At 42.1% G+C, this 26,026-nt stretch overlaps 1 protein-coding gene across 1 annotated transcript in view; it reads right to left on the bottom strand.

Moving 5' to 3' along the window:
* Positions 1–26,026, bottom strand: part of WWP2 (WW domain containing E3 ubiquitin protein ligase 2) — a 148,473-nt gene that overhangs the window by 118,300 nt on the left and 4,147 nt on the right. The window contains exon 2 of the mRNA XM_047078683.1: positions 3,657–3,741. Coding sequence (XP_046934639.1) covers positions 3,657–3,726 — 70 coding nt within the window. The 5' untranslated portion in view covers positions 3,727–3,741. The remainder of the gene's footprint in view (positions 1–3,656; positions 3,742–26,026) is intronic.

Here is a 26,026-nt window from a genome sequence, read left to right as displayed (position 1 = left end):
GCCTGCTTCAGATCCTCTGTCTCCCTCTCTCTCTGCTCCTCCCCCACTCGTGCTTGCTCTCTCGCTCTCAAAACTAAATAAATAAACATTAAAAAAAAAAAATCAATGATAAGCAAAAAGTTCTATGCCAGCACAGTCCAATGCAATGCCATGAGATACATGTGGCTACGAAGCCATTAACATGGCTAGTATGACTGAGGATTTGCATTTTAAATTTCACTTTAATCAATGTAAAAATTTCTATGTGGCTGTAGTGGCTATCTTATTGGACAGCACGGGATACAGACATGTGACGTCTATGTCTATATATGTGCATGAGTGTGCATATATCCACAAACTTTTTTGGTAAACCACTTGAAAGTAAGTTGTAGACATCAAGACTGATCAGCCCTAAATACTTCCAGAACGCAATTCATACAAGTAAGGATGTTCTATATGCTGTACACCTGAAACGAACAGAACACAGTAGGTTAACTATACTTCAATTAAAAAAATAATAATAATAAGGAGGGTCTCCTGGCTGGCTCAGTTGGTAGAACATGCAACCCCTGACCTCAAGGTCATGAGTTTGAGCCCCATGCTGGGCATAGGAAAGAGAAAAAGACATTCTCCCACCTAACCACACCACCATTATTATACCTTAACAAATTTAGTCACCCCCATCATTTGATACTCGTTACATATCCAAATTTCCCCAACTGTTCCAAACATGTTGTTATAGCTGGTTTCCCCCAATCCAGGATCCAACCGAGATGAGCTAATTGCATTTGGTCGCTGGCTCCTTAATCTTTTAAAATCTACAGTGCTCCCCCTTCTTTGTCCATGACAATGCTTTTTAAAGACTTCCACCAGCTCTCTCATTAATTGCACCAAAGCCTGTATTTCTTAAATTGTTTTCCTCGTGGTGAGATTCACATTGAACATTTTTGTCCAGAATACTACACAGGTTACATTGCAAACTTCTCACCATGCACACTAGGTTGTCGTCCTATTGTGGATGCTAAGTTTGATCCCTTGGTTAATGTGGGGTCTGTCAGGTGACTCCACTGTAAAGATACATTTTCCCCTTTGTAACATATAATTAATCAGGGGGGTGATATTTTGAATGTTTCTTTTTTTAATGTTTATTTTTATTTTTGAGAGAGAGAGAGAATGAACCGGAGAGGGGCAGAGAGAGGGGGACAGAGGATCCAAAGCAGGCTCAATGCTGATAGCAGTGAGCCCGACGCGGCGCTCGAACTCACCAACCACGAGATCATGACCTATGCCAAAGTTGGGCACTCAACCAACTGAGCCACCCAGGTGCCTCTGAATGTCTCTTGTTCTTAAAACACAAGCCAAAATAAAGGTCTCAACATACGAGCAGGTTTATCTGGAAAATTTATTTACTGTTCGATGAAATATAAATGCCAATTTCACATCTTCACATGGGATTTAGCCTTTAAAGTTAACAAACAAGGGGGGAAAATCACACATGGCCAAAATTATACCCTTGAAAAGCTCTCAGGAAGGCACAAAATAGAGTCTGATAGATGGTCTTTCTGTAGATTCCCAAAGGCCAGTTGAAGCCATGTTGTGCTGTTTTTTAGTATTTAGTTTCTCAGTGCTTCTTAAGTTAAATATCAGATAAAATAGGTCGCTTATGTTTAAGGGCCTTGATATATTTTTTAAAATGTATCTTAAAACTCTAGGACTGCATTACAGAGAGGCACAAGGGAGGGAACAGCATAGTCACATCTCCCAAATTACACTAGAGGCTCTATCAGTGAAACACAACAGAGGAGGAACCACCCACACCATTTATTTTGTCATTTCTCTTTTTTTCTTTCTCCCTAACCATTTGCCTAAGTGGCATTATAGACTCCCTATAGGTTAAATGCACATATAATGAGATGCACCTGTATTATCAAGTTAGCTCTTTCCACGCGAGCAAAAAATTTCACAATGAGGAAAGGCAAACAGAGAAACCTTTACAAGTCACTATGTGTTCCTGAATAATAAGGCCCCAAAACAGGGACTTCATTATGTCACCAGGCTCCATGGACATACTTCTGTTTTAATCTAGGCTTGCTAATTACTAGACAAGGTAGTAAGAGCTAAAGTTGCAAGTTCAAAGCTCTATCAAGTTCACTCTAACGCTTCTCCCCCCTCCAAAGACCTAGAACAGCCATGGAGACATCAAGAAAAATGAAGAAAATGTATCAAGACTTTTTTTTTTAATCCATAAGTAAATAAGAAACAGGCAGAGGACATGAACACGCAATCCACAGAAAAGGAAATACAAGTTTCCCTTAAATATACGGTAAGATGCTAAACATCATTTATAACTTAAAGAAATGTGAAATAAAACTATGCTGACAAAGTTATTTTTACCAATCAGACTGGCAAAGAGAAAAAAGGTCTGACAACACATTGTGTTGGTAAAGATGTAGGGAAATAGCCACTCTCAACCACTGCTAGAAGAATATTCCTTCCAAGGAAGGCAACATGGCTCTCAAAATCACAAAACTACATCCCCTTTGATATGTCTGTATGTGTAATACTACCACAAGAAACTGGTAATGTTAGTTTCCTCCAATCAGGGGCACTGAGGAGCCGGAGGAAAGGAAACAATTTTAAAGTATGTGAATAGATTAAATAAATGAGTGACATTTACATTTCAAAAATAATCATTAAAAAAATGATGACACAATTTTGCCTTCAAATGACTGTGCCTCTGAGAGGCCTGAGTGCTGATACCGAGTGCTGTTTCCCCCGTCCCCAGGCATCTCTCAGGGCTCTTCTGCAGACCTAAGGCTACCAAAGCTACATTCTGTCATTCAAGCAATATTCACTGGCAACCCAATATGTTTCCAGCACTGTTCCAATCACTGCGGTATCAGAAGTAACCAAGACAGACAAATATCCCTGTGTTTGTGGTGTTTATATTCTATTGAAGGAGACAGTTAACGAAGGAAATAAATATATGTACTGTGTTAAATGGTGACAAAGCTAAGAAGAGAAATCTACAGTAGTGAAGAGGACAGATATGAGGGAGGTGGGGGAGGGGGAGGCTGCATCTGGGGGAATCAGGAAGGCCTTTTGAAGAAGGTGACTTTTGAGTAAAGACCTACAGGGGCACTTGGGTGGCTCAGATGGTTAAGCGTCTGACTCCTGGTTTTCGGCTCAGGTCTTGACCTCACGGTTTCATGGGCTCGAGCCCTGCATCAGGCTCCATGCTGACAGTGTGGAGCCTGCTTGGGATTCTCTGTCTTCCAATCTCTCTCTGCCCCGCCCCCAGGCGCGCTGTCTCTGTCTCTCTCAAAAATAAACTTAAAGAAAAAAAAAAAAAAGAAGTTGGCCCATTAAGAACAAAAAAAAGACCTCTAGAAAGTAAGGAAGCAAAGCAGGTAGACATCTGGCCCCAAAGTATTTCACTCAGAGGGAACAGCAGGTACAAACACTCAGAGGGGGTAGCATGGCCAGCACCTTCAACGGAGAGCAAAGAGGCCCGTGTGGCTATCGCCGAGCACATGTGGAAAAGTAACAAGAGATGAGGAGTGGGAGTGGGGGTGGGGTCATATCATGAGGGGTCTTCAGCTCCCACCGGGCGAGATGGAGAGCCCCGGACGTGTTTAAGACCTCAAAGGGCAAACCCCTCGCGCAGCGCCACTCACCTTTCAGAGTAAGTTGAGACTTCTCAAAAGGCAGAGCCACTCCTGCGCGGCTGGAACTGGCAGATGCCATGTCATCACCAGAAAACTGCAAGGCAAGCATAGCAGTAGGTTTGCAGAGTACCTGGTAAGACACTGGGGAACTGTATTAATTTTAATATGTGAACGTAAAGATATGAAGTCCAGAAAATATAAATATCCAAGCAACTTGGTGTTACTTCTGTCACGGTGGCGTTTGGCTTGTAACGACTATGGGCCTAGATGGATCTTGGCTAGCCCAGGAAGGACACAGGACTACTAAACCAACACGTACAGGAGACAGCCTAAGTAACACCTTCAAAAAAAGAGTCACAGTTCAACAATATAAAAAAAAGGCGGGGGGGGGGGGGGCGCTGGAGGGCTCAGTCAGTTGAGCATCCAACTCTTAACATCAGCTCAGACCATGGTCCCAGGATCGTGGGATTGAGCCCCGCATTGGGCTCATGTGCCAAGTGTGGAGCCTGCTTGGGATTCTCTCTTTCTCTTTCCCTCTGCCCTCTCCCCTGCTCACTCGCTCGCTCTCTCTGAGAAAAAAAGAAAAAAAAAAAAGGGAGGCATCCAGTGGCTCAGTTGGTTAAGCATCCGACTCTTGATTTCACATTTCATGAGATCAAGCCCCGCATCAGGCTCAGGGCTGGGCATGGAGCCCACTTGGGATTCTCTCTCCCTCTCCCTCTGCCCCCTCCCACTCACTCACAAGTGCATATGGATGCTCGCTCTCTTTCACAATAAATACGTTTTTCTAAAAATCCAATTTTTTAACCCATTTTTAATTTTTTAATGTTTATTCATTTCTTGAGAGAGAGAGAGCACAAGCAGGTGAGGGGCAGAGAGAGAGGGGGATAAAGGATCCAAAGTGGGCTCTGTGCTGACAGCAGAGAGCCCCATGAAGAGCTCAAACTCACAAACCATAAGATCATGACCTGAGTCAAAGTCAGACGCTCAACCAACCGAGGTGCCCCAAAGTAAACCAATTTTTTAAATCAGCAAAAGATGTGAATAGACATTTCTTCAAAAAAGATATACAGGGGCACCTGGGTGGCTCAGTTGGTTGAGTATCCAATTTTGGCTCAGGTTATGATCTCATGGTTCTTGAGTTCAAGCCCCACATGGGGGTCTCCGCTGTCAGCGAGGAGCCCACTTTGGATCCTTGGTCTCCCTCTCTCTCTGCCCCTCCCCCACATGCACACACGCACGCATTCATGCTCTCTCTCGCTTGCTCAAAAATAAACATTAAAAGTGTTCAAAAAAGGGGGCTCCTGGGGCGCCTGGGTGGCTCAGTCGGTTGAGCGTCCGGCTTTGGCTCGGGTCACGATCTCACGGTTCATGAGTCTGAGCCCCACATCAGGCTCTGGGCTGACAGCTCAGAGCCCGGAGCCTGCTTCGGATTCTGTGTCTCCCTCTCTCTGCCCCTCCTCCACTTGCACTGTATGTCTCTCTCTCTCAAAAATAAACATCAAAAAAAATTTTTTTAATTAAAAAAAAAAAAGTGTTCAAAAAAAAGGATATACAAATGGCCAAAAAGCACATGTGGGGTGTGCTTCACTACCTCACTCCATCTTGGCTAGAGGTATAAGTCTATCTTGCATTTGGAATGGATCTCTTAATCGTATACAATTTTGTAATAGCGTCCTTTGTCATTTGAAAAATATTGGTTCACTGAGCTATGTAGATATTCCAAATGTTGACACATTTCATTATACACTATCCAAAAACAGCACATTTGTGAAATGTCACCAGTGATATCATCAGACAGATCTTTAAGTATTGGGAAACTGTCAAGCTCTTAGTGGTAGATATGTGTTCCAAAATTCTACTTTTCACTTCAAAACTCATATTTTATCATTGGCAACAAATGCTGTGAGCTGTTTTCCTTCAAGTGACATGCTCACTTCATTCATCTTCACGAAAATGTCTGCCAAACACCCAAATCTAGTAACTTCAGTTAAGTGAAAATAGTATTTCACAAAAAAAGCAACGAACTCAGCTCTCAATTCAAACACTCACAAAAGTGCTTTTTCTCAAGGCAACCATTATGGTTCAGAACGCAGAAGCACCTTGAGCATAGTTTCCATTTCATCAAAGAGAATATTAAAAAAGACACGCATACGAGTCAAGACTTAATAAAATTAGTAACGTTTACTGCTCCATCAAGTACATTCTTAAGTGCAACTAACTGTTTTCTTCCCTTTCACCCAGTATGCCCCAGTGAGGAATACGGTGACAACAGCTGAGAGGCGTGCCACTGCCCGGATTCAAGCTACGGCAACAACAGCTCTACCCACCTTTGCTTTTGCACCATCCGTGTGTATGTGATCACAGAGGAAAAAGGCAAAGAAAGTTGTTATGAAAACAATTTTGATCTTGCAAAACCCTGTAACTCTCAAGGGGCCGCCAGAGGTAGAAGGACCACCCCTGAGAAGTGCTACTGCAAAAACACTGAAATTCCTATTCTATTCAACATCATTAATACCTTCTCTCATTCTTTTTGTTTCTGATCTCTCCTCCGAACTTCCAATTCTGAAGAGCTCTTCAGCCTTAAAACAATGCATGACTCCAAGAATGGAAGCCCTTTACGTGAGGATGAAATGTGGCCACTGTGAAGTCACAATGATTTTGACATTTTCTTTTTTCAACGTTTTTTTTTTTTATTTATTTTTGGGACAGAGAGAGACAGAGCATGAACGGGGGAGGGGCAGAGAGACAGGGAGACACAGAATCGGAAACAGGCTCCAGGCTCCGAGCCATCAGCCCAGAGCCCGACGCGGGGCTCGAACTCACAGACCGCGAGATCGTGACCTGGCTGATGTCGCTTAACCGACTGCGCCACCCAGGCGCCCCGATTTTGACATTTTCCATAGCTAAGGTCAAATCATTTTGTGCCTCAAGATGTTAGCCCAAAACAAAATAATCTGCCTTATTTGTAAGATATATCTAGTCCAAAAATTTTGTAAGTGATTAGTTTTTTGTTTTTTGGGTTTTTTTTCTGGACTGGTCTGTAACAAGCATTTTACTTCAATCTTACATGTGGAACAGCAGTGGAATCCCCTGAAAAGTTCCAGGGAGCATATGGCAATATGATACTGGAATGGTGGAATACAGGAATACAATACTGAAACTACCCTTATCAAGTTCTCAAGACTACAGCTCCATGTTATTAAATCTGGTAGTGAATTCTCAGTCCTCGTCTCACGTGACCTGATGGATCCATCACTCTCTTCCTTGACATGCTTCCTTCCCTTGGTTCCAGAAGTCACACCTGCCTGATTTTCCACCCGCCTGGCCTGCTGCTCCTGCTCAGCCCCTTTGCGGGCTCCTTTTCCCCTCCTCACCCTCTAACATAAGGGTGTCCCATGGCTCAGGCGTTACCCATCTACTGGTTATTTCACCGGTCTCATGGCTTTAAATATCATCTATTTGTTGAGCGTCCCATATCGGTATGTCTGCTACAAACCTCACCCTCGAACCTCAGACCCTCTGTCTACTGGCAAAACCGATCTTCTGATATCCCCCCTTCCCCCACGAATGTGCTTCTCAGCCTTCCGCATCTCAGTTAATGACAACTCCTTCCAACCAGTGGCTCAGGCCAAAATCCTGGGGCTCATCCCTGCTTCTCCTTTCTCCCTCCCACCCCACATCAATCCGTCAATAATGCCTGTTGGTTCTACCATTAAAATATTCCCAGGTTCAAATATTTCTCTCCACCTCTACTGTCAGTGTCTTGGTCCAAAGCCCGGTGATCTCTTACCCAGATTGTTGTTTCTCCCTTCACCCCCTTCAATCTAATCTCTACACTCAGCAGATTGATTTTTTTTTTTAATATGTACGTCAGATTATATCGCTCTGCTATTCAAAACCACCCAGCGGCTTCTCATCCACCTCAGAGCAAAAGCCAAAGTCCTGAAAATGGAGGTCCTGTGTGCTACAGTCCAGACCCCTCTCTGACCTCATCCCTTTTCTCTCCCCACTTATTCCCTCCTCTCAAGCTACTACACAAGCCTCCTCACTGTTCCTTGAACATGCCAGATATGCTCCCCTCTTAGACTTCCACCTTTTCCATCTAGAATGTTCTTTCCCCAGTAGTCCACATACGTGGTTTATTCCTTCATTACCTCAGGCATTTACTCAAATGTCACTTTTTTTTTAATATTTCTTTTTGAGAGCGCAAACACACACACACACACACACACACACACACACACACACACACACACGAGCAGGGAGGGGAGAGAGAGGGACCGAGACAGAAATCAGAGGCAGGTTCTGCGCTGACAGCAGAGAGCTCAATGCGGGCCTCAAACTCATGATCCGTGAGATCATGACCTGAGCTGACGTTGGACGCTTAACCAACTGCGCCACCGGGTGCCCTCAAATGTCACTTTCTTAAGAGGTGTTCCCAGACCACCCTATTAACCCTACCTCTCCACACACATTTGGGCCCATCCTTCCTTATTTTACTCTTCCTCCCTAGCATTTACCACTGACATGATTAATATCGTATTGATTTATCGTATTTATTGTCTCTCTCTACCCAGCCCCCCACCCCCCAGAATGTAAGCTGCGTGAAGGCTGAGATGTGTGTCCCATCTGTCAGCCCTGTAGCCCGACTATCCAGAATGGTGCCTGCCCCATAACTGGAACTCCAGAAATGTTTCCTGAATGAATGAATTTGAACATCATTTTCTGAAATTTAAAAGGATGATGTTGTGATTCCCCAGTCTGAATTTGTTTGGGAAAAGCAATAAAAAGATCAACTCTTTGGGGCGCTGAGTGGCTCAGTGGGTTAAGCTTCCAACTCTTGATTTCAGTTCGGGAGTCACAATCTCACAGTTCGTGAGTTGGAGCCCCACACAGGGCTCTGTGCTGACAGTGTGGAGCCTGCTTGGGAATCTCTCCTCTCTCTGTCCCTCTGCTGCTCGCTAGCGCGTGTGCTCTCTCTCTCTCTCTCTCAAAATAAATTAGTAAACTTAAAAAAAAAAAATCAAGGGGCGCCTGGGTGGCGCAGTCGGTTAAGCGTCCGACTTCAGCCAGGTCACGATCTCGCGGTCCGGGAGTTCGAGCCCCGCGTCGGGCTCTGGGCTGATGGCTCAGAGCCTGGAGCCTGTTTCCCATTCTGTGTCTCCCTCTCTCTCTGCCCCTCCCCCGTTCATGCTCTGTCTCTCTCTGTCCCAAAAATAAATAAAAAACGTTGAAAAAAAAAAAAATCAAGTCTCTTTCTACCTAGCAGATTAGCAAGAGATTGGAAGTCTGACAATAAGTGCTGGTGAGAAGCCTTATACACTTTTGGGGGCATATTAGATGGTACCTGCCAGCTCCATAAAGTTAAAGATGCGTATATAGTGCACCTCCCAAGATTCCATTCCTACATATCTGCCAAGAGAAAATCTAACACACGCTGAAGAAGCCATATTCAAAGACATTCGTCACAACAACGTTTCTAGTAGTAAAAATTTGTAAACAATGTCCATCAATGGGGGAATGAGTAAACTGTGATACATTTATAAAATGGAATACTATGTAGTGCTTGAAATATATGAATTCAATCTTCATGTACAAATCCCAAATTATAATGCTAAAAGGAAAAAAAAAAAAAAAAGCCAGGGGAAACCTAAGTGTAGTATAATGCAATTGGTGTATACTTGAACTTACACAAAACACTTGTACATTGCTGTGGCCAAACGTAAATGAAATAAAAGCATAAAAACGTGGATGGAAAGTAACCACACAGAGGTGAGAACAGAAGTTACCCCTGGAGTAGCACAGAAGGCAGCAGGGGAACTGGAGTGAGGAGCGAGGCCAAGGGAACTTCAAATGTATCCGCAACATTTTATCTTTTAAAGAAAAAGTTCTGAAGCAAATATGGCAAAATGTTAATATTCATTAAATCCAGATGGTGGTTTTTATGACTATTTTTTATCTAATTCTCTGAACCATTTTACATGTTTGATCTTTCCCGTAGTTTAACGATAATTTTAAGGGGGGAGGAAAGATCGTATCTTGAATAATGAAGGAAAGATTAATGATTATAAATTAAGCCTCAGGGCTTTCACTAACAGGGGTTAAAACACTATAAGCTGGAAATCCATTATTCATAGACTTTAAAAATAAAAGAACATTTTAAAAATCTTTACATCTATTGGGACTCTCTCTTTCCTAAGGCAACTCGACGTAGGGTAGTTTTAAACTAGCTTTAGTATTTTTTAGCCCGTGGCCTGAACTCCAGAGACTTCGAGAGAATGAAAGTGGAAGCTTCCACACAGCCTGTTAAATGGGAAGAAGCCCAAACCTCTTGATCTATATACTCCGTGGCCCCAAAACAAAATCAGTCAGATAAATTTCAAAGAAGGCTTAGAAGGAAGAAAGCCAACCGGGAAAGGAGGAGAAACAGAGCAGACAAGACATTTTCTTTCTCCAATGTCTTTCGTGATTACAGTCCATTGTTTCTTAACAATAATCAGTGTTATTCTGCAGGGCTCTGCCTGTCTTTCCAGATCCAATAGGGAAAATACCACCTTGACATCACAAGGTAGGTAGGTATTTTGAACTGTAAAACCTTTTCAACCATGTATTTTAAAAAGTAACCATTCCTAGAGAAAAGAAGTCAGATCCCATCCCAAAAGCACTTTTAATCTATTAGCTTCTGCCTCAGGGCCCCTAATGGGCATGAGTCTCAAATCCCCACTACGCACTACAGGAATCTCATGAAACCTGAGGCCCACGGGTCTCAGCAACACTGTGGTGAACTCAAGGAACTGTTTCCCTTGCTAAAAACAATTGGAAATGCTTGCATCCAAATTGCTCCCCAAAAAAACTGACTTAGCATAAGCCTGGGCCAGGAAGGAGGAAGAAAGAGAACAATGTTTAAAATAGCACCAAAGATTACAGACACACAAAGAATTTCATTATTGGAGAAAGTAACGGATTTATTGGGAGGGGAAGGGGGAAGCCAAAACTAACTCTGGTAGATTTACCCAAATTTGTTTTAAAAAATGAAACATGTATTGTCCTCTGAACCTATCCTCTATGTAAATCTTGAAAAGTATGTTTTAAAAACGAAATATAACAGAGTAGAAAATATGAGTACATCAAACATAAGGAAAAGTATTATTTCCTGCAAAGTCTGTTCAGATAAATGTATACTATATGTACATGCATACTGGGTCATATCAAATACATTTTTTTTCTAAAGGGTGCAGTCAAAAAAAAATGAAAAAAAAAAACGCTCTAAAACAAACCCATTTTATGCAGGGTTCAGATTAGAGAGACGCTCACAAACACCACAAAACCCCATAAGTAAACACTAGGTTTGAGGACTACTCATTCAGAGAAATGTCATCAGTTTATTGTCATTTTAGGTCTGAGAAATTCTTCCACATCTACATAAAAGAACCTCACGGGCCTGGGTGAAAGGTATTCATTTACTCATTCAACGAATATTTACTGAGCATCTTTTATACACCAAGCACTGTTTTGGGTGCTAGCGATACATCAGTGAATAAAACAGAAAAAAAAAAAAAAAATTCCTGGTAAAGAACCTAGAAAGATCCCCTCCTGGCCCTGGCTCAGAAATGGAAGAAGTAACCACTGTGAAATATGCCAAATGTTCTCCACAAGAATGGCCCATCTCTAGGGAAAAAGACTTTACCCAGAGCTTTATCCTAACTAGGGAGAGGAAATTTCCCTAAGGCCTTTCTAGCCTTCTTGTTTCACCTAAGAGGGAGAAAACAGTTAATAAACACTTGTGAAGGTCACAACCAAGAGACAAAGACCCATTAAAAGACTGAGATTTAATGATAAGATTGCAAAATACTCCCCCTCCCCCATACTTTCCTATCATATCACGGGTCATAAGAGTGGGTTACACCTAAAAGAGATGAAAGGTGCACACTTTGAGCTCCTGGGGGACGTGCCTGGGAGGCTCAATCGGTTACACATCCGACTTCAGCTCAGGTCATGATCTCACGGTTTGCGGGTTCGAGTCCCGCGACAGCTCAGAGCCTGGAGCCTGCTTCAGAATCTGGTATCCCTCCCTCTTTCTTTGCACCTCTCCAGCTTGCACGTGCTCTCACTCTCTCTCTCAAAAATGAATAAATATTTTTTCTAATTAAAAAAAAAAGAAAGAAAGAAAGTCTGACTCTTGATTTCAGCTCAGGTCACAATCCCAGGTTCGTGGGATCGAGCCCCATGTCCAGCTCCACAAAGAGCATGGAGCTTGCTTGAGTATCTCTCTCTCCCTCTGCTCCTCTCCCCCACTCATGCTCTCTTTCTCTTTCTAAAATAAATTTATTTAAAATTTTTTTATTTAAAAAAAACAAAAAAAAAAAGGACTTCTTAGGGAAGACCAAAGATAACTAAGAGACCAAAACAAGAACACTAGATGAATTTGAAGTTTCTGGTACTTACAGTTTTAGCGATCATTAAATACAAACCAACTCCTAGCCAGATTAACATAAAATCCCAAACGAAAGGCCTATTAACCTCAGTTCCTATTACCCAATGCATCATGTCCAGACTTCAATTAAAAATTATTATAAGAGGGGCGCCTGGGTGGCGCAGTCGGTTAAGCGTCCGACTTCAGCCAGGTCACGATCTCGCGGTCCGTGAGTTCGAGCCCCGCGTCGGGGTCTGGGCTGATGGCTCAGAGCCTGGAGCCTGTTTCCGATTCTGTGTCTCCCTCTCTCTCTGCCCCTCCCCCGTTCATGCTCTGTCTCTCTCTGTCCCAAAAATAAATAAATGTTGAAAAAAAAATTAAAAAAAAAAAAATTATTATAAGAAAGGGGCACTTGGGTGACTTAGTTGGTTAAGCATCTGACTTCAGCTCTGATCTCATGGTTCATGAGTTCTAGCCCCACATCAGGCTCTGCACTGACGGTATGGAGCCTACTTGAGATTCTCTTTCCTTTTCTCTCTGCCCCTCCCCCACTTGCAAGTACGCATGCACACACATGCTCTCTCTCTCTCTCTCTCTCTCTCTCTCTCTCAAACTTTAAAAAAAAATTTTTAATATTTTTATTTATTTTTGAGACAGCAAGAGGCAGAGCATGAGCAGGGGAGGGGCACAGAGAGAGAGAGAGGGAGACACAGAATCCGAAGAAGGCTCCAGGCTCTGAGCTGTAAGCACAGAGCCTGATGCGGGGTCTGAACTCACGGACTGTGAGATCATGACCTGAGCTGAAGTCGGACGCCCAAATGACTGAGCCACCCAGATGCCCCTAAATAAATAAACTTTTAAAGAAATTACAATTAGGGGCTCCTGGTGGCTCAGTCAGTTAAGCATCCAGCTCTTGGTTTCAGCTCAGGTCACGATCTCACAGTTTCATGAGTTCAAGCCCCACTTCAAGTCCTATGTTAACCCTGCAGAGCCTGCTAGGGATTTCCTCTCTCTCTCTCTCTTTCTCTCTCACCCTGGCTCACGCTTTCTCTGTCTCTCTCAAAAATAAATAAGTAAACTTTAAAAAAAATTATAAGCAATGCCCAAAGGCAAGAATAACAGTGTGAAGAGACAAAGCAGTATCAGAACCAGACTCAGAGATAACAGAGATTTTAAAACTATCAGACAGAATTTAAAATAACTTTGGGATGGGGCGCCTGGGTGGCGCAGTCGGTTAAGCGTCCGACTTCACCCAGGTCACGATCTCGCGGTCCGTGAGTTCGAGCCCCGCTTCCGATTCTGTGTCTCCCTCTCTCTCTGCCCCTCCCCCGTTCATGCTCTGTCTCTCTCTGTCCTAAAAATAAATAAACGTTGAAAAAAAAATTTAAAAAAATAAATAAATAAAATAAAATAACTTTGGGGGTGCCTGGCTGGCTCAATCAGTTGAATGTCTGACTTTGGTTAAGGGTCTGAGTTCTGCTCAGGTGATGGTCTCATGGTTCGTGGTTTCGAGCCCCATGTCCGTCAGGCTCTGTGCTGACAGCTCGGAGCCTGGATTCTAGGATTCTGTGTTTCCCTCTCCCTCTGCCCCTCCCCTGCTCACACTCTGTCTCTCTCTCTCTCTGTCTCTCAAAAATAACTATGGATGAATATGTTAATGATTCTACTGGAAAGAGTAGAAAACACCCAAGAACAGATGGACAATGTAAGTAGAGATGTGGAAACTCTAAGAAAGAAAAAAGAAAATGCTAGAAATCTAAAACAGTGTAACATAAACGTAGAATGCCTTGATGGGCTCATCAGTAGACAACGTGGCTGTGGACTCAGAGCTTGAAGATACGTCAGATGAAACTTCCCAAATGAAAATGCAAAGAGAAGAAAGAATGTTTTTAAAAGTCCAAGAACCGTGAGATAATTTCAAAATGTGCAAAATATGCACAATTGGAATAGCAGAAGAAGAGAGAACAGAGCAAAAGAAATACCTTAGGTAATAATGGCCAAGAATTTTCCAAAATTAAAAACCAAGAACAAGCCCCAAATCCAGGAAGCTCAGAGAACATCAAGTAGGATAAATACCAAAAACAAGAACAAAACAAACAACTGGACACACAATATTACCTTATTTAATCTAGACAAAGCCAAAAACAAAGAGAAAATCTTGAAAGAAGCCAAAGGAGAAAAAAAAAACCCAGCAAACCTATACAGGATTAAGGATGAGAATTACAGCAGGCTTCTTACCGGAAACGATACAAGCAACAAGACAGCAGAATGAAACAGTTAAAGTATTAAAAGAAAAAACACACTAACCTAGAATTTTGGGGCCAGTGGAGTTATTCTTCAAAAGTAAAGGAATAAACAAAAGACTTCCTCAAACAAAAACACACTCTGAAAGAAATTTTTAAAAGAAGTTTTTCCAGGAGAAAGAAATGATACAGGTCACTCATATCCACCCACAGAAAAGAAAAGCATGAAAGAAAGAATAAATGAGGCTCCATCCATTGGCTTCTTCAAACACTAAAAGACTGATAACATAGGGAGAGGACATGTGCCCCAAGGGATGTCAGACAAACCAAATGAGAGATGTGTGGAGGTGACCAGCAGTCGGAGGAAAACAAAGCAGTTTAGGAGGACAGGAATTTGAGATGGCAGTCGAAAGCAGAGAAAATTGTGGACAAGGAAAGTCTTGCTGGGAAGGTGACTTCTGAGCAAAGACCTGAAGATGGCGGACGGAATAGAGAATATCAGTGGAAGAACATCCCAGGCAGATAAAAGAGCAAGGGCAGAAGCTCTTGAGGTGCTGGTGAGTCTTGGGAGGATAAACAACAAAAAGGGGCCAGCGCATGTCAAGGGCAGTGAAGGAGGAAGAAAATGACAGCGGTAAGAGATTCAGTGGAATTTGAAAAATTCTTCGTAAGTAAAATTATTCTTAGTGAAATAGGAAATGCTTTGGAGCAATGGTTCTCGATTCCTTGTGCACCGAGAATGAATGATCTGGGGAGTATGAAAAACAGACCAACAAAAAGAACAACCAAATCCCAGCCTCAGGGATTCCCATTTGCTTGGTCTGGAGTAGGGTGGGGTCAGCTATGTTATCTAAAAATTCCCCCAGGGTATCCTAATATAAATTTGGGGTAAGAACCACAGGTTTACTGTTACTGAATTAGCCCACTGTACTAAGAGTAGGACTTTAGCTCTATCCAAATGTTCTAGGCAAAACCAAAATTATGCAGAAAAATTGCACAGAAAAATATGCAGATGAAAAAAATGGGGGAATATAAAACTCTAGGAACAGAATCTAGTGAAGGAGCTCTGTGTCAGTAGTGGTTCCAAGAAGACCACATATTACACCACCTTCCATGATATCAACTTTTCCCCGGAGAGCCTGCCAGGGGCTCTCAATAAACATGACAGATTAAACACGTATATTTATCTCTGTCTGTCCCCTTCTCAAACTCCATCAGAAAGACAGAAAAGAAATACAAAAACAGGGGCACCTGGGTGGCTCAGTCGGTTAAGTGACCTTTGATCTCGGCTCCAGTCACAATCTCAGTCACAATCTCCGGGTTTGTGAGTTTGAGCCCCGCGTGGAGCTCTGTGCTGACAGCACGGAGCCTGCTTGGGATTCTTTCTCCCTCTCTCTGCCCCTCCCCTGTTCGCTCTCTCTCTGTCTCTCTCTCAAAAAAAAGAAATAAGATTTAAAACAAAAAGAAATACAAAAATACAAACCCACTAAAAATGAATAGAAAACGAAACAACAGTTAAAGAGGGAGGCAACATTCTGGAAAGCGAGTTGAAGCTGAAACCTAACTGCCTGAACCGGCTGGGAAGGCAGAGCTGCCGAGAAGCAGGCTGATGGTGCTGAGGGTCAATAACCGGGTCACCAGGTACCTCTGAAAGTGAGAACCTAAGTGAGCCTAAAAACAGCAGAGACCAGTGAAAGCCTGTATGGAAAACAGAGTTCCTGGACCCCCTTCCCCACCAATTCAGCTAGGCAGTCACCCTCCCTAAACCTGAACAGGAGAGTTAATTTTTAGACTCTGGATAGATTCGACTACACCTGAGGATTTCAGGCACAGCTGAGGGTAGTGATAAGGCACCATGCGGATCCAGGAAGATAAGTGGAAGTCTACATCAGGAACTGTGACAAGTCACTGGCCCCCCACCCCACTCACCTTCCCTCATTTGAGTCCTAGCACACAGCTAAGCCTGCTGGTACTTCATGCAGAAAGGAACACAATTTGAGGAGAGCCTCAGACAGAAAAGCCAGATATCAAAACAGGCAGAGAAAAAAAATAACTGACAAGCTGATCCTAAAATGCATAAGAAAATGCAAGGGATCCAGAATAGCCAAAATAATCCTGAAAAAAAAAAAAAAGAAAAACAAAGTTGGAGGATTCACGTTTCCTGATTTCTAAACTTACCACCAAGCCACAGTAATCAAGACCATGGAGTACAGGCATAAAGACAGACCTACAGAGCAAGTAAAGAAAATTGAGAATCCACAGACAAACCCATACTTTTTCGTCCAATTGATTTTAGACAAGGGTGCCGAGACAATTCAGCAGAAATAAGAACAATAGTCTTTTCAGCGAATGGTGCTAGCACAACTGGGTATGCGTGCGCGAATGAAGGTGGGCCTGTGCCTCACACCTGATACAAAAATGAACTCAAAATGGATCAAAGACCAAAATATAAGAGCAAAAACTCTAAAACTCAGAAAAAAACGAAAGGCATAAATCTTCATGACTTTAAGTCAGGAAATGGTTCCTTGGACATGCTATGAAAAGCACAAATAAATAAAAACAAGATAAATTTGTCTTCATCAAAATTAAAATTTTCTGTGCTTTAGAGCAGACCATCAAGGAAGTGAAAAGACAACCCAAAGAATGAGAGAAAATATTTGCAAAGCATGTATCTGATAAGACTCGTATCTAGAATAAAGAACTTTTACAACTCAGTAATAAAAAGCCAAATAATACAACTTAAAAAGAAATGCACAGGGGCACATGGGTGGCTCAGCTGGTTAAGCGTCCACCTCTTGGTTTCAGCTCAGGTCAGGATGTCACAATTCGTGAGTTCGAGCCCACATTCCGCTCTGCACTGACTGTGGAGATTGCTTGGGATTCTCTCTCTTTCCCTCTCTCTCTCACTCTCGAAATAAACTTTTTTTTTAATGGGCAAAGGATCTAAACAGACATTTCTCTAAAGAAGAGATTTAAAAAAAAAAACAATATATGAAAGGATGCACAAGCTCACTGGTCACTAGTGAAACGCAAACATTTTAAAACCATACTGAGATACCCCTTCACACAAACTAAAATGTCCAAAATCAGAAAGTATACAAGAACAAATGACAGCAAGAACTTGGAGAAATCAGAATCCTCAAATAATGCTAGCAAGAAATGAAAAATGGTGAACAACTTTGGAAAACATCTTGGCAGTTCCTCAAAAAGTGAAACAGAATCAGGGCGCCTGGCTGGCTCAGTAGGTGGAGCACGTAACTCTTGGTCTCGGGATTGTGAGTTCGAGCCCCACGTTGGGTTAAAGATTACTCGAAGATAAAATATTTTTTAAAAAGTTAAACAGAATTTTAAGACCCTGCAATTCCATTTCTAGGTGTATGCCCAAAAGAACAAATGTGCATAGCAGGATTATTCAGAATTAAAAAAGGGGAAACAACCCAAATGTTCATGAACTGAGAAATAGATAAGAAAATGCAGTATATCCTTACAATAGAATATTCTTTGGTGAAAAAAGGAACGAAGTGCTGTTTCATTCTGCAATATGGATGACCTATGAAAACTTGACACTAAGTAAAAGAAAAGAAAAAAAAGGAAGCAGGCAAAAAGGCCCGATTATTATATGATTTCATTTATACAAAATACTTAGAATAGGCAAATCTGTGGAAAGAGAAAGGAGATCAGTGGTTGCCTAGGGCTGAGAGGGTCAGGGGGGTGGGGTGGAGTGACTGTTAATGGGTAAAAAGTTTCTCTCGAGGTGATGAAATGTTCTGCAAATAGACAGTAGTAAGTAACAACTACACAAACTTTGTGAAAAGGCTAACATTTGCTGAAATAACTCTTCAAAGCGGTGAATTGTAAAGTATATGAATTATATGTCTTTTTAAAAAGCTTATAGTTAAATGAAACAGAGATCAAAAATAGCCTCAAAACAATTCAGAGATAAAATATTGCACCTAGGAAACAAGAACAGAATGTAATTTTAAAGGAAGGAAGGAAGAAAGGGGTGCCTGGGTGGCTCAGTCGGTTAAACGTCCGACTTCAGCTCAGGTCATGATCTCGCGGTCCGTGAGTTCAAGCCCCGCGTCAGGCTCTGTGCTGACAGCTCAGAGCCTGGAGCCTGTTTCAGATTCTGTGTCTCCCTCTCTCTGACCCTCCCCCGTTCATGCTCTGTCTCTCTCTGTCTTAAAAATAAATAAACATTAAAAAAATAAAAAAATAAAGGAAGGAAGGAAGGCAAGCAGGCAGGAAGGTGGGAAGGCAAGCTGGCTGGGTGGTTGATTCAGAGAATAAGAAACTGCTCTTAGAAAGGACAGTGCTGACAGAAAAAAACAAAGCTGATAAAGTGAAGACACACGCTAAAAAGTAGAACCAAAAGAAAAAGAAGAGGAGAAAAACAACTTTTTTAAAATAGAGAATTTATTTTAAATGTTCACTGTCCAACTTAGAGTAAGTCCAGAAATAGAAAAGGGGGAAAAGGGGGAAAGAAATCAGCACAGAAATGTTACAGAAGATTTTTCTTAAGTTGAAGTACATACAGTTCCAGACAGAAAGAACCCAAGGAGTGCACAGAACAATGCATGAGAAAACAAACCACTCTAATGCACAATGCCATGAAATTTCAGAACAGGAGAACAAAGGGTAAACAAGCTTCCTGTCACATTTACAAACAAGAGGAATCGGAGCAGCATCAGACTTCCAGACAGTAATACTAAATGCAAGAAGCCAATGCAATGCTTTCAGATTTTAGGTAAAATTATTTTCAATCTAGAATTCTATGACCAAAAAAAGGCATCAATCAAATATGGCTGGAAAATAATGGTGTTTTCAGATTTGTAATCTCAAAAAAATTCCTCCCAAACTGCTTTCCTCAGGAAGCTACTGAAAGATGTGCTCCAGGAGAGTAAAGAAGAAAGAGGATGGATAGTGGGGATTCACATGGGAAAGACAAAAGGAATTCTGAGATGAATGATGAAAAAATCCCAAGGTATTACAGTGTAACAGCCCAGAAAGCAATCAGTCCAGACCAGAGAGTTTATACGAAGTATTATCTCTAGATGAAAGAATGAAAATGGAAGAAAAAGTACACGATGCATCTGATGCACTTAAAAAAGGAGAACTTTAGCTCTATCACAATGTTTGGTGCAGGGGTGCCTGAGTGGCTCAGTCAGTTAAGCATCCTTGATTTCGGCTCAGGTCATGATCTCACAGTTCATGAGTTTGAGCCCCACAATGGGCTCGCCTACTTGGGATTCTCTCTCTCTCTGCCCCTCCCCACCTGCGAGTGCGCAGCCGGGCACTCTCTTTCTTATAAAGGACTCTGAGTTGAAAGGGTCTCTCTTTTTTTTTTTTAATGTTTATTTTTTTGAGAGAGATACAGTGAGAACCAGGGAGGGACAGAGAGAGAGGGAGACACAGAATCCGAAGCAGGCTCCAGGCTCTGACAGCATAGAGTGCGACATGGGGCTGGAATTTACAAACCATGAGATCAAGCCAAAGTCAGATGTTTAACCAACTGAGCCATCCAGGCGCCCTGCATTCTCTCTCTCTTTCTGTCTCTCTCACGCTCCCTCTCAAAGTAAATAAATAAACAAACATTAAAAAGAAAAAGTTTGGTGCAGAATTAGTGACAGGAACACAGAAAACTATGCAAATGAAAAAATCAGGAAATAAGGAAGTAGTAACAACAAAAGTTGTATGAAAGGAAATGTAATCCTAATAAACTAGGTGGCTCAGCTGTGAATAAAATTTATAATTATAAGAGCATAAACCATTTAATCAAAACTTGTGATGTGGGAATACTCAGAAGATCAGGGTAGAATACGTGTTTGTGGAGACTGGCCAGAAAGAGAGCTAAATCCTCACCTTCGGTAAGTTAAAAGACAGTAAATAAAACTGACAAGCTAAAAAATAACAGTATAAGGATGTCACTCAGAAAGGCAGAAGTTGGGGTGCCTGGCTGTCCCAGTCAATAGAGCATGTGACTCTTGATCTTGGGGTCATGAGATTCAAGCCTCATGTTGGGAGTGGAGCTACTTAAAAACCAAAACAAAACAAAACAAAAATATGCAGAATACCATAAAAAAAAAAAACCGTTGAAAGTCATGAACTCTATAGAGCAAGAATCAAGAACAAAGAGGGGTGAAGCTAGGAAATGCTGTTGCGTTACAAGTCTTGTAATGCTATTTGGCTTTTTAAACTATGTGCATGTATTATTTTGGTCATAAATAAAATTTAAATTCAGAAAAGGAAAAGACTTCTCTTCAAATCAGGTCATAGGATGATGTCCTTGTTTAATTTTAATAAGAACATCCCGTCTACATTCAATTAGAGTAGTGGGTTGAATTGTAGCACCCGAAAAGGCATGTCTAAGCACTAACCCCCTGGAACCTGTGAAGGTGACCTCGCTTGAAAACAGGGTTTTGCAGACGCAATTAAGTTACAGATCTCAAGATAAGATCACCTTGCATTTAGAGTGGGTCCAGCGTCCTTTTAAGAGACAGAGGGGGAAAGACATAGACACAGGACAGGAGGCCATGTGAAGACTGAGCAGAAATCAGAATCCTACAACTCCAAGCTAACAAACACCTGGAGCCACTAAAAGAGGCAAAAAAAGAATTTCCCTCAACCTCCCCACCTCCACCCCAGCCTAGAGGGATGAAGCACTGTTGATCCTGACCCCTTAATTTCAAACTTGTGGCCTCCAGAACTGTAGAGAAATACATTCACTTAGTTTTAAACCATCAGGCTTGTGGCAATTTGTTACACAGATAAGAAGGAAACTAACACAATTAGCAACAAAGGCTTTGGAAGATGTTAACTTCAACTGCCGTCAGGCTGAAACTGCAAGTCCTCCTCTAAGAACACATCCTTTGGAGGCCCAACTCCCCCAGGACCACAGTAACTTCCTCCAAAAAATAAGCCCCTATAGTCACAGGGGCCATGGTCTTGCTCAAACTGTTTCTTTGTTGTGATTCCAGACACAAAAGAGAATCCTAAACATATTATGCTTTATCTCATTATTTTTAAAAAATGAGTATTTTTCACGCTCTGTCTCAAAACAATTTTTGATCCCACTACTGACACAGCGATTGATTAGCTTTAGAGAATTAAGAATAAGGTTAAGGGGCGCCTGGGTGGCTTGGTCGGTTAAGCGTCCGACTTCGGCTCAGGTCATGATCTCACAGTCTGTGAGTTGGAGCCCCACATCGGGCTCTGTGCTGACAGCTCAGAGCCTGGAGCCTGCTTCAGGTTCTGTGTCTCCCTCTCCCTCTCTCTGCCCCTCCCCTGTTCATGCTCTGTCTCTCTCTGTCTCAAAAATAAATAAACGTTAAAAAAATTAAAAAAAAAAAAAGAATAAGGTTAACTATTTTAATGAAAAGTCAGAGGATGAAGCAAAGAGAGCTACACTGGAAGAGTAGCAGACAGCCTATCTCCAGTCTTCCCAGGAAAGCTTTACGATCTCCCTCCTCCTTTCCACCTCTTTCCTTTTCTGCTTGGCTAGGCCCCTCCCCCCTCCCCCACCGGCCAATTTCTTCCTCTTCCCTGCAATGACAGGGGCACACCTCAGGCCCTGCAAGGGTATCTCTGGAGGGCTCACAACCAAAAAGGAGGCTGGACTCCAGCTCAGAGTTAGACTGTGGTACAACCTGAACTACCAGCTTGCAGGGGGGGGTTATCAGCTCCACACTGAAGGTAACAAATAAAGCCCTTACACCTTCCATTTTAAATAAGAAACTAAATAAATAAGTAGGGGTGCCTGGCTGGCTCAGTCCAGAGAGCATGCGACTCTTGATCTTGGGTTGAAAGTTCGAGTCCCCCATCAGGTATAAAGATTACTTAAAAATAAAATCTTTAAAAAAAGATAATAAATAAATAAATAAAAAGCCAGCTTTCTTTGCCTATAATCCACAAGTGGTTAAAAGACAAGAAACTCTTGGTTGAGGTAGTAACTGCTTAGTTCTTCTCATGAGCAAAATTAAACACGTCAAAGGTCCACCAACAGGTTCATGGTTGCCAGAGATATCCAGAAAGACAACAAAGATCTATCATAGTCCTTTTTAGTTAAAATATTTGAAATACCTGAGATCAAAAAAGCAGGGAGAACATGTTTCAGTGTATTCTCCTGGGAACAGAGGGAGCTGAATAACGCGTGGTGCTGTGACACCAGAAGATGGGAGGGCAGTAGCTGCTGTCACCTGCACTGAAATCGTCACTTGATCTCCACAGAACAGAGAGGGTACAATGAAAACAGGACTGGGTGGTTCTTTATTTTTAATATTGTTGAAATATAATTCACATACCATAAATTCACCCTTTTAAAGCATACAATTTAGTATATTCAAAGTAGTGCAACCATCACCACTATCTAATTCCAGAACATTTTCATCACCCCAAAAGAAACTCCATACCCGTTAGCGGTCACCCCTCATTCCTCTCTGCACGGAAGCTCTGGCAACCACTGATTGACTTTCTGACTCTATTGTCTATTCCAATGTCTATTCTGGACATTTCAAATACATGGAATTATACAATATGTGGATATATGACATTTTGTTTACCCCTTCATCAGTTGATGGACAATTCAACATTTAGGTTGTTAGGATGGGTTGATTCTTGACGCCAGGAGAGCATAATGGTCAAGGTCACCTTCTGCAGGAAGGCAGCCAGCCTCGGAATGAGCCCCTTCCAGACCCTCTTACTCACCCTGCCCAGTTCAGAGTCACGGTAACTGTTTCAATAATACTTAAGACCCCACTCTGTGCCAAGTCCTGGAAATACAAAGGTGAATGTCACAGGGTCCCTCTGGGACCTCGGATTTCTTGCTCTGAGAGACCCCCATGAAATAAGTCTTCCAAAAGCTTTTGGCAAAAGAAAGCAACCACACGTCAGATTTAGCAAGCAAATGACAGCTCTTAGAACATCTGAAGCACCTGGTCCTTTTTATCACCCAACTTCAACAAAAACCTTTCAGCCAATCTTGAAGAGGTAAATAGGTTTAACCATCCCTAGCTTTTGAGTGATACTGGACAAGTTACTTACGCTCTCTAAATCTCAATTCTTTATCTGTGAGATGAAGCTAATAATGTTACTTACCTTATAAGATTACTGTAAGGATTAAATGAGTTCAGTCAAGTAAAACAGCACACAGTAAGTGCTTCAAGTATTAACTACAAACTAAGCTAGTCCTTTTTTTTTTTTTTAATGTTTATTTATATGAGAGAGAGAGAGAGAGAGCGAGAGACAGTGTCAATGGGGGAGGAGCAGACAGAGAGATGGAGACAGAATCCGAAGCAGGCTCCAGGCTCTGAGTCGTCAGCACAGAGCCCGATGTGGGGTTTGAACCCACGAACCTGAGCCAAAGTCGGACACTTAACCGACCGAGCCACCCAGGCGCCCCCACGCTAAGCTGGTTCCTGATGCTAAAATTCTAAGCTCTGCAATTCCTCAAATTCTTGACTCAGCCTTGAGTGAAGAAACCACTGAACACTGATCTCAAGGTAGCAGATGAGCCAGGGAAGAGCAAAAACTACTCACCAGCACCAAGATTTTAATTCTAATTAGCCAGTTGTGGAAACAGGCAGAGCTTCTCATTTATAATTATAGATCCACCCATGGTATTCACTTCTTGAAAAATGTGGAAGAAAAGGGTCTGTTCAAAACAATTCCTCCTTTCCTTCACATTCTCATGCTTTTCCAGTTATTTCCAACACTAATTCTTCTTTCTTGGCCTCTCTCCTGCAGCCAGCATTGAGTTACCTTCCACTCTCCAAAGGTCCATATTGAAAAACAATCAAACAGAACGGAACTTTGCCAAATGACATCCGTACAAAGACCAAGTACATAAAAAGAGAGAGGGAAAGACAGGGGAGGGCCTATCTTTGGGAGCACAGTGGAATTATAGGCTAATAATAAAAGAGACTGTAAAGCAGATCTCACAACAAAACGGGAAGCAAAAGGCATGAGTGACCCAGAGGAAGGGGACACCTGCCCCAGGTCAGGACTGCTGAGTCTTAGTGTTTGGCATTTTCCTAGAAGTAGTTATTAACACTTGACTTAAATCATTGAGTGTTTACAAGCTTGTGGGGAAAAGTAAGGGACTAGAATTTTTGTCTCAATTTTTTTTTAATGTTTATTTATTTTTGAGAGACAGAGTGCAAGCCGGGGAGGGGCAGAGAGAGAGGGAGACAGAATCTGAAGCAGGCTCCAGGCTCCAAGCTGTCAGCACAGAGCCTGATCCAGGGCTCAAACCTACGAACTGTAAGATCATGACCTGAGCCGAAGTTGGACACTTAATAGACTGAGCCACCCAGACGCCCTAGGACAGGAACTTTCTAAAAAAGATTCAGTTAGTTCTTTTTAAGGGAAACAAGATCTTCCCTTTCATTCCCACCTCTCAGAAATTCCAGAATCTGTAACAGTCCAAAGTGACTCAAAATCACTCCAAACCAGCTCACTAATTTGATTCCAATGGGAGTTCATGGTCGTGTATCCACTACCACACATCTCCTAATGAAAGCATGAGATCTAAACTCAGAAGACCAAGATTCAAATCCCAGCTCTTTCATGTCTTGGCTACAAGACCTCACGCACATCACTTCACCTCAGTGGGGTCCCATATTAAATCTATAAAACAGAATAGCCAACAAACAATAGGCATTCGATACATGTCAGGTAAGACTAATATTTAAACATTAAGGGGCGCCTGGGTGGCGCAGTCGGTTAAGCGTCCGACTTCAGCCAGGTCACGATCTCGCGGTCCGTGAGTTCGAGCCCCGCATCAGGCTCTGGGCTGATGGCTCGGAGCCTGGAGCCTGTTTCCGATTCTGTGTCTCCCTCTCTCTCTGCCCCTCCCCCGTTCATGCTCTGTCTCTCTCTGTCCCAAAAATAAAATAAAAAAAAACGTTGAAAAAAAAAAAATAAACATTAAAAACTCATTACCCATCCTTCCAGGCTGTGTCTTTCCCATCGTTTTTGGAGGTCTCTAAATTGGTTACCAACCCAGAAAGACAGACTAACTGCAGAAATTAGCACTCAAATTGATTTCAGTGGCACCACAAAGATGTACGCCTTGAAGAGTAGTCTCCTCAAGGAAAAAAAAAAAACAAATTAGTGGGGCACCTGGCTGGCTCAGTCAGTAAAGCATGCGATTCTTTTTTTTTTTTTTTTTTTTTTTTTCAGAACCCTCTTTAAGTATTTTACTGACAAAATGTAGAGCCTGCGATTCTTGATCTTAGGGTCATGACTTCAAGCCCCACTTTGGGCATGGAGCCTATGTAAAAAAAAAATAATAATAATTTTTTGAAAATAGCTTGTTGTTTTCAAAAGGATCTTTACATGAAAAGTGAAAAGGAAAGAAAATCAAGTTCACCAAGATATACTACAATGCTTTGCTGTGTTTAAAATTCCTAGTAGTGTAACAGTATAACCTGAGATTTTATTACAAAATTTAACTTCCTGCACGAAGCACTCCTCTTGGATATGTATCAACACTACTCCATAAGTGACTTCGCCTAGTGTCTTAACTCTCAACACTGTCCACCTGCTAACCACTTCCACAAGTACCTCTTTCACCCAGGCCTGACTCCAGAATTCCCTAACTGCCCCACACACTTTCCACTGGATTTCTATTAGACATGTTAAAATCAATGTCAACAAAATTGAGCCCCAACCCCTGTTCCTCCTACAGTCTTCCCCTTTTCAGTTTAATGATAATTCCACAT

This window comes from Lynx rufus, unplaced genomic scaffold (genome assembly GCF_022079265.1).
Source record: "Lynx rufus isolate CCGP_SWC_20201006 ecotype Redwood Valley unplaced genomic scaffold, mLynRuf1.p SCAF_16, whole genome shotgun sequence".
Classification (NCBI taxonomy): domain Eukaryota; kingdom Metazoa; phylum Chordata; class Mammalia; order Carnivora; family Felidae; genus Lynx; species Lynx rufus.
This window is presented reverse-complemented; position numbering and strand designations above follow the sequence as displayed.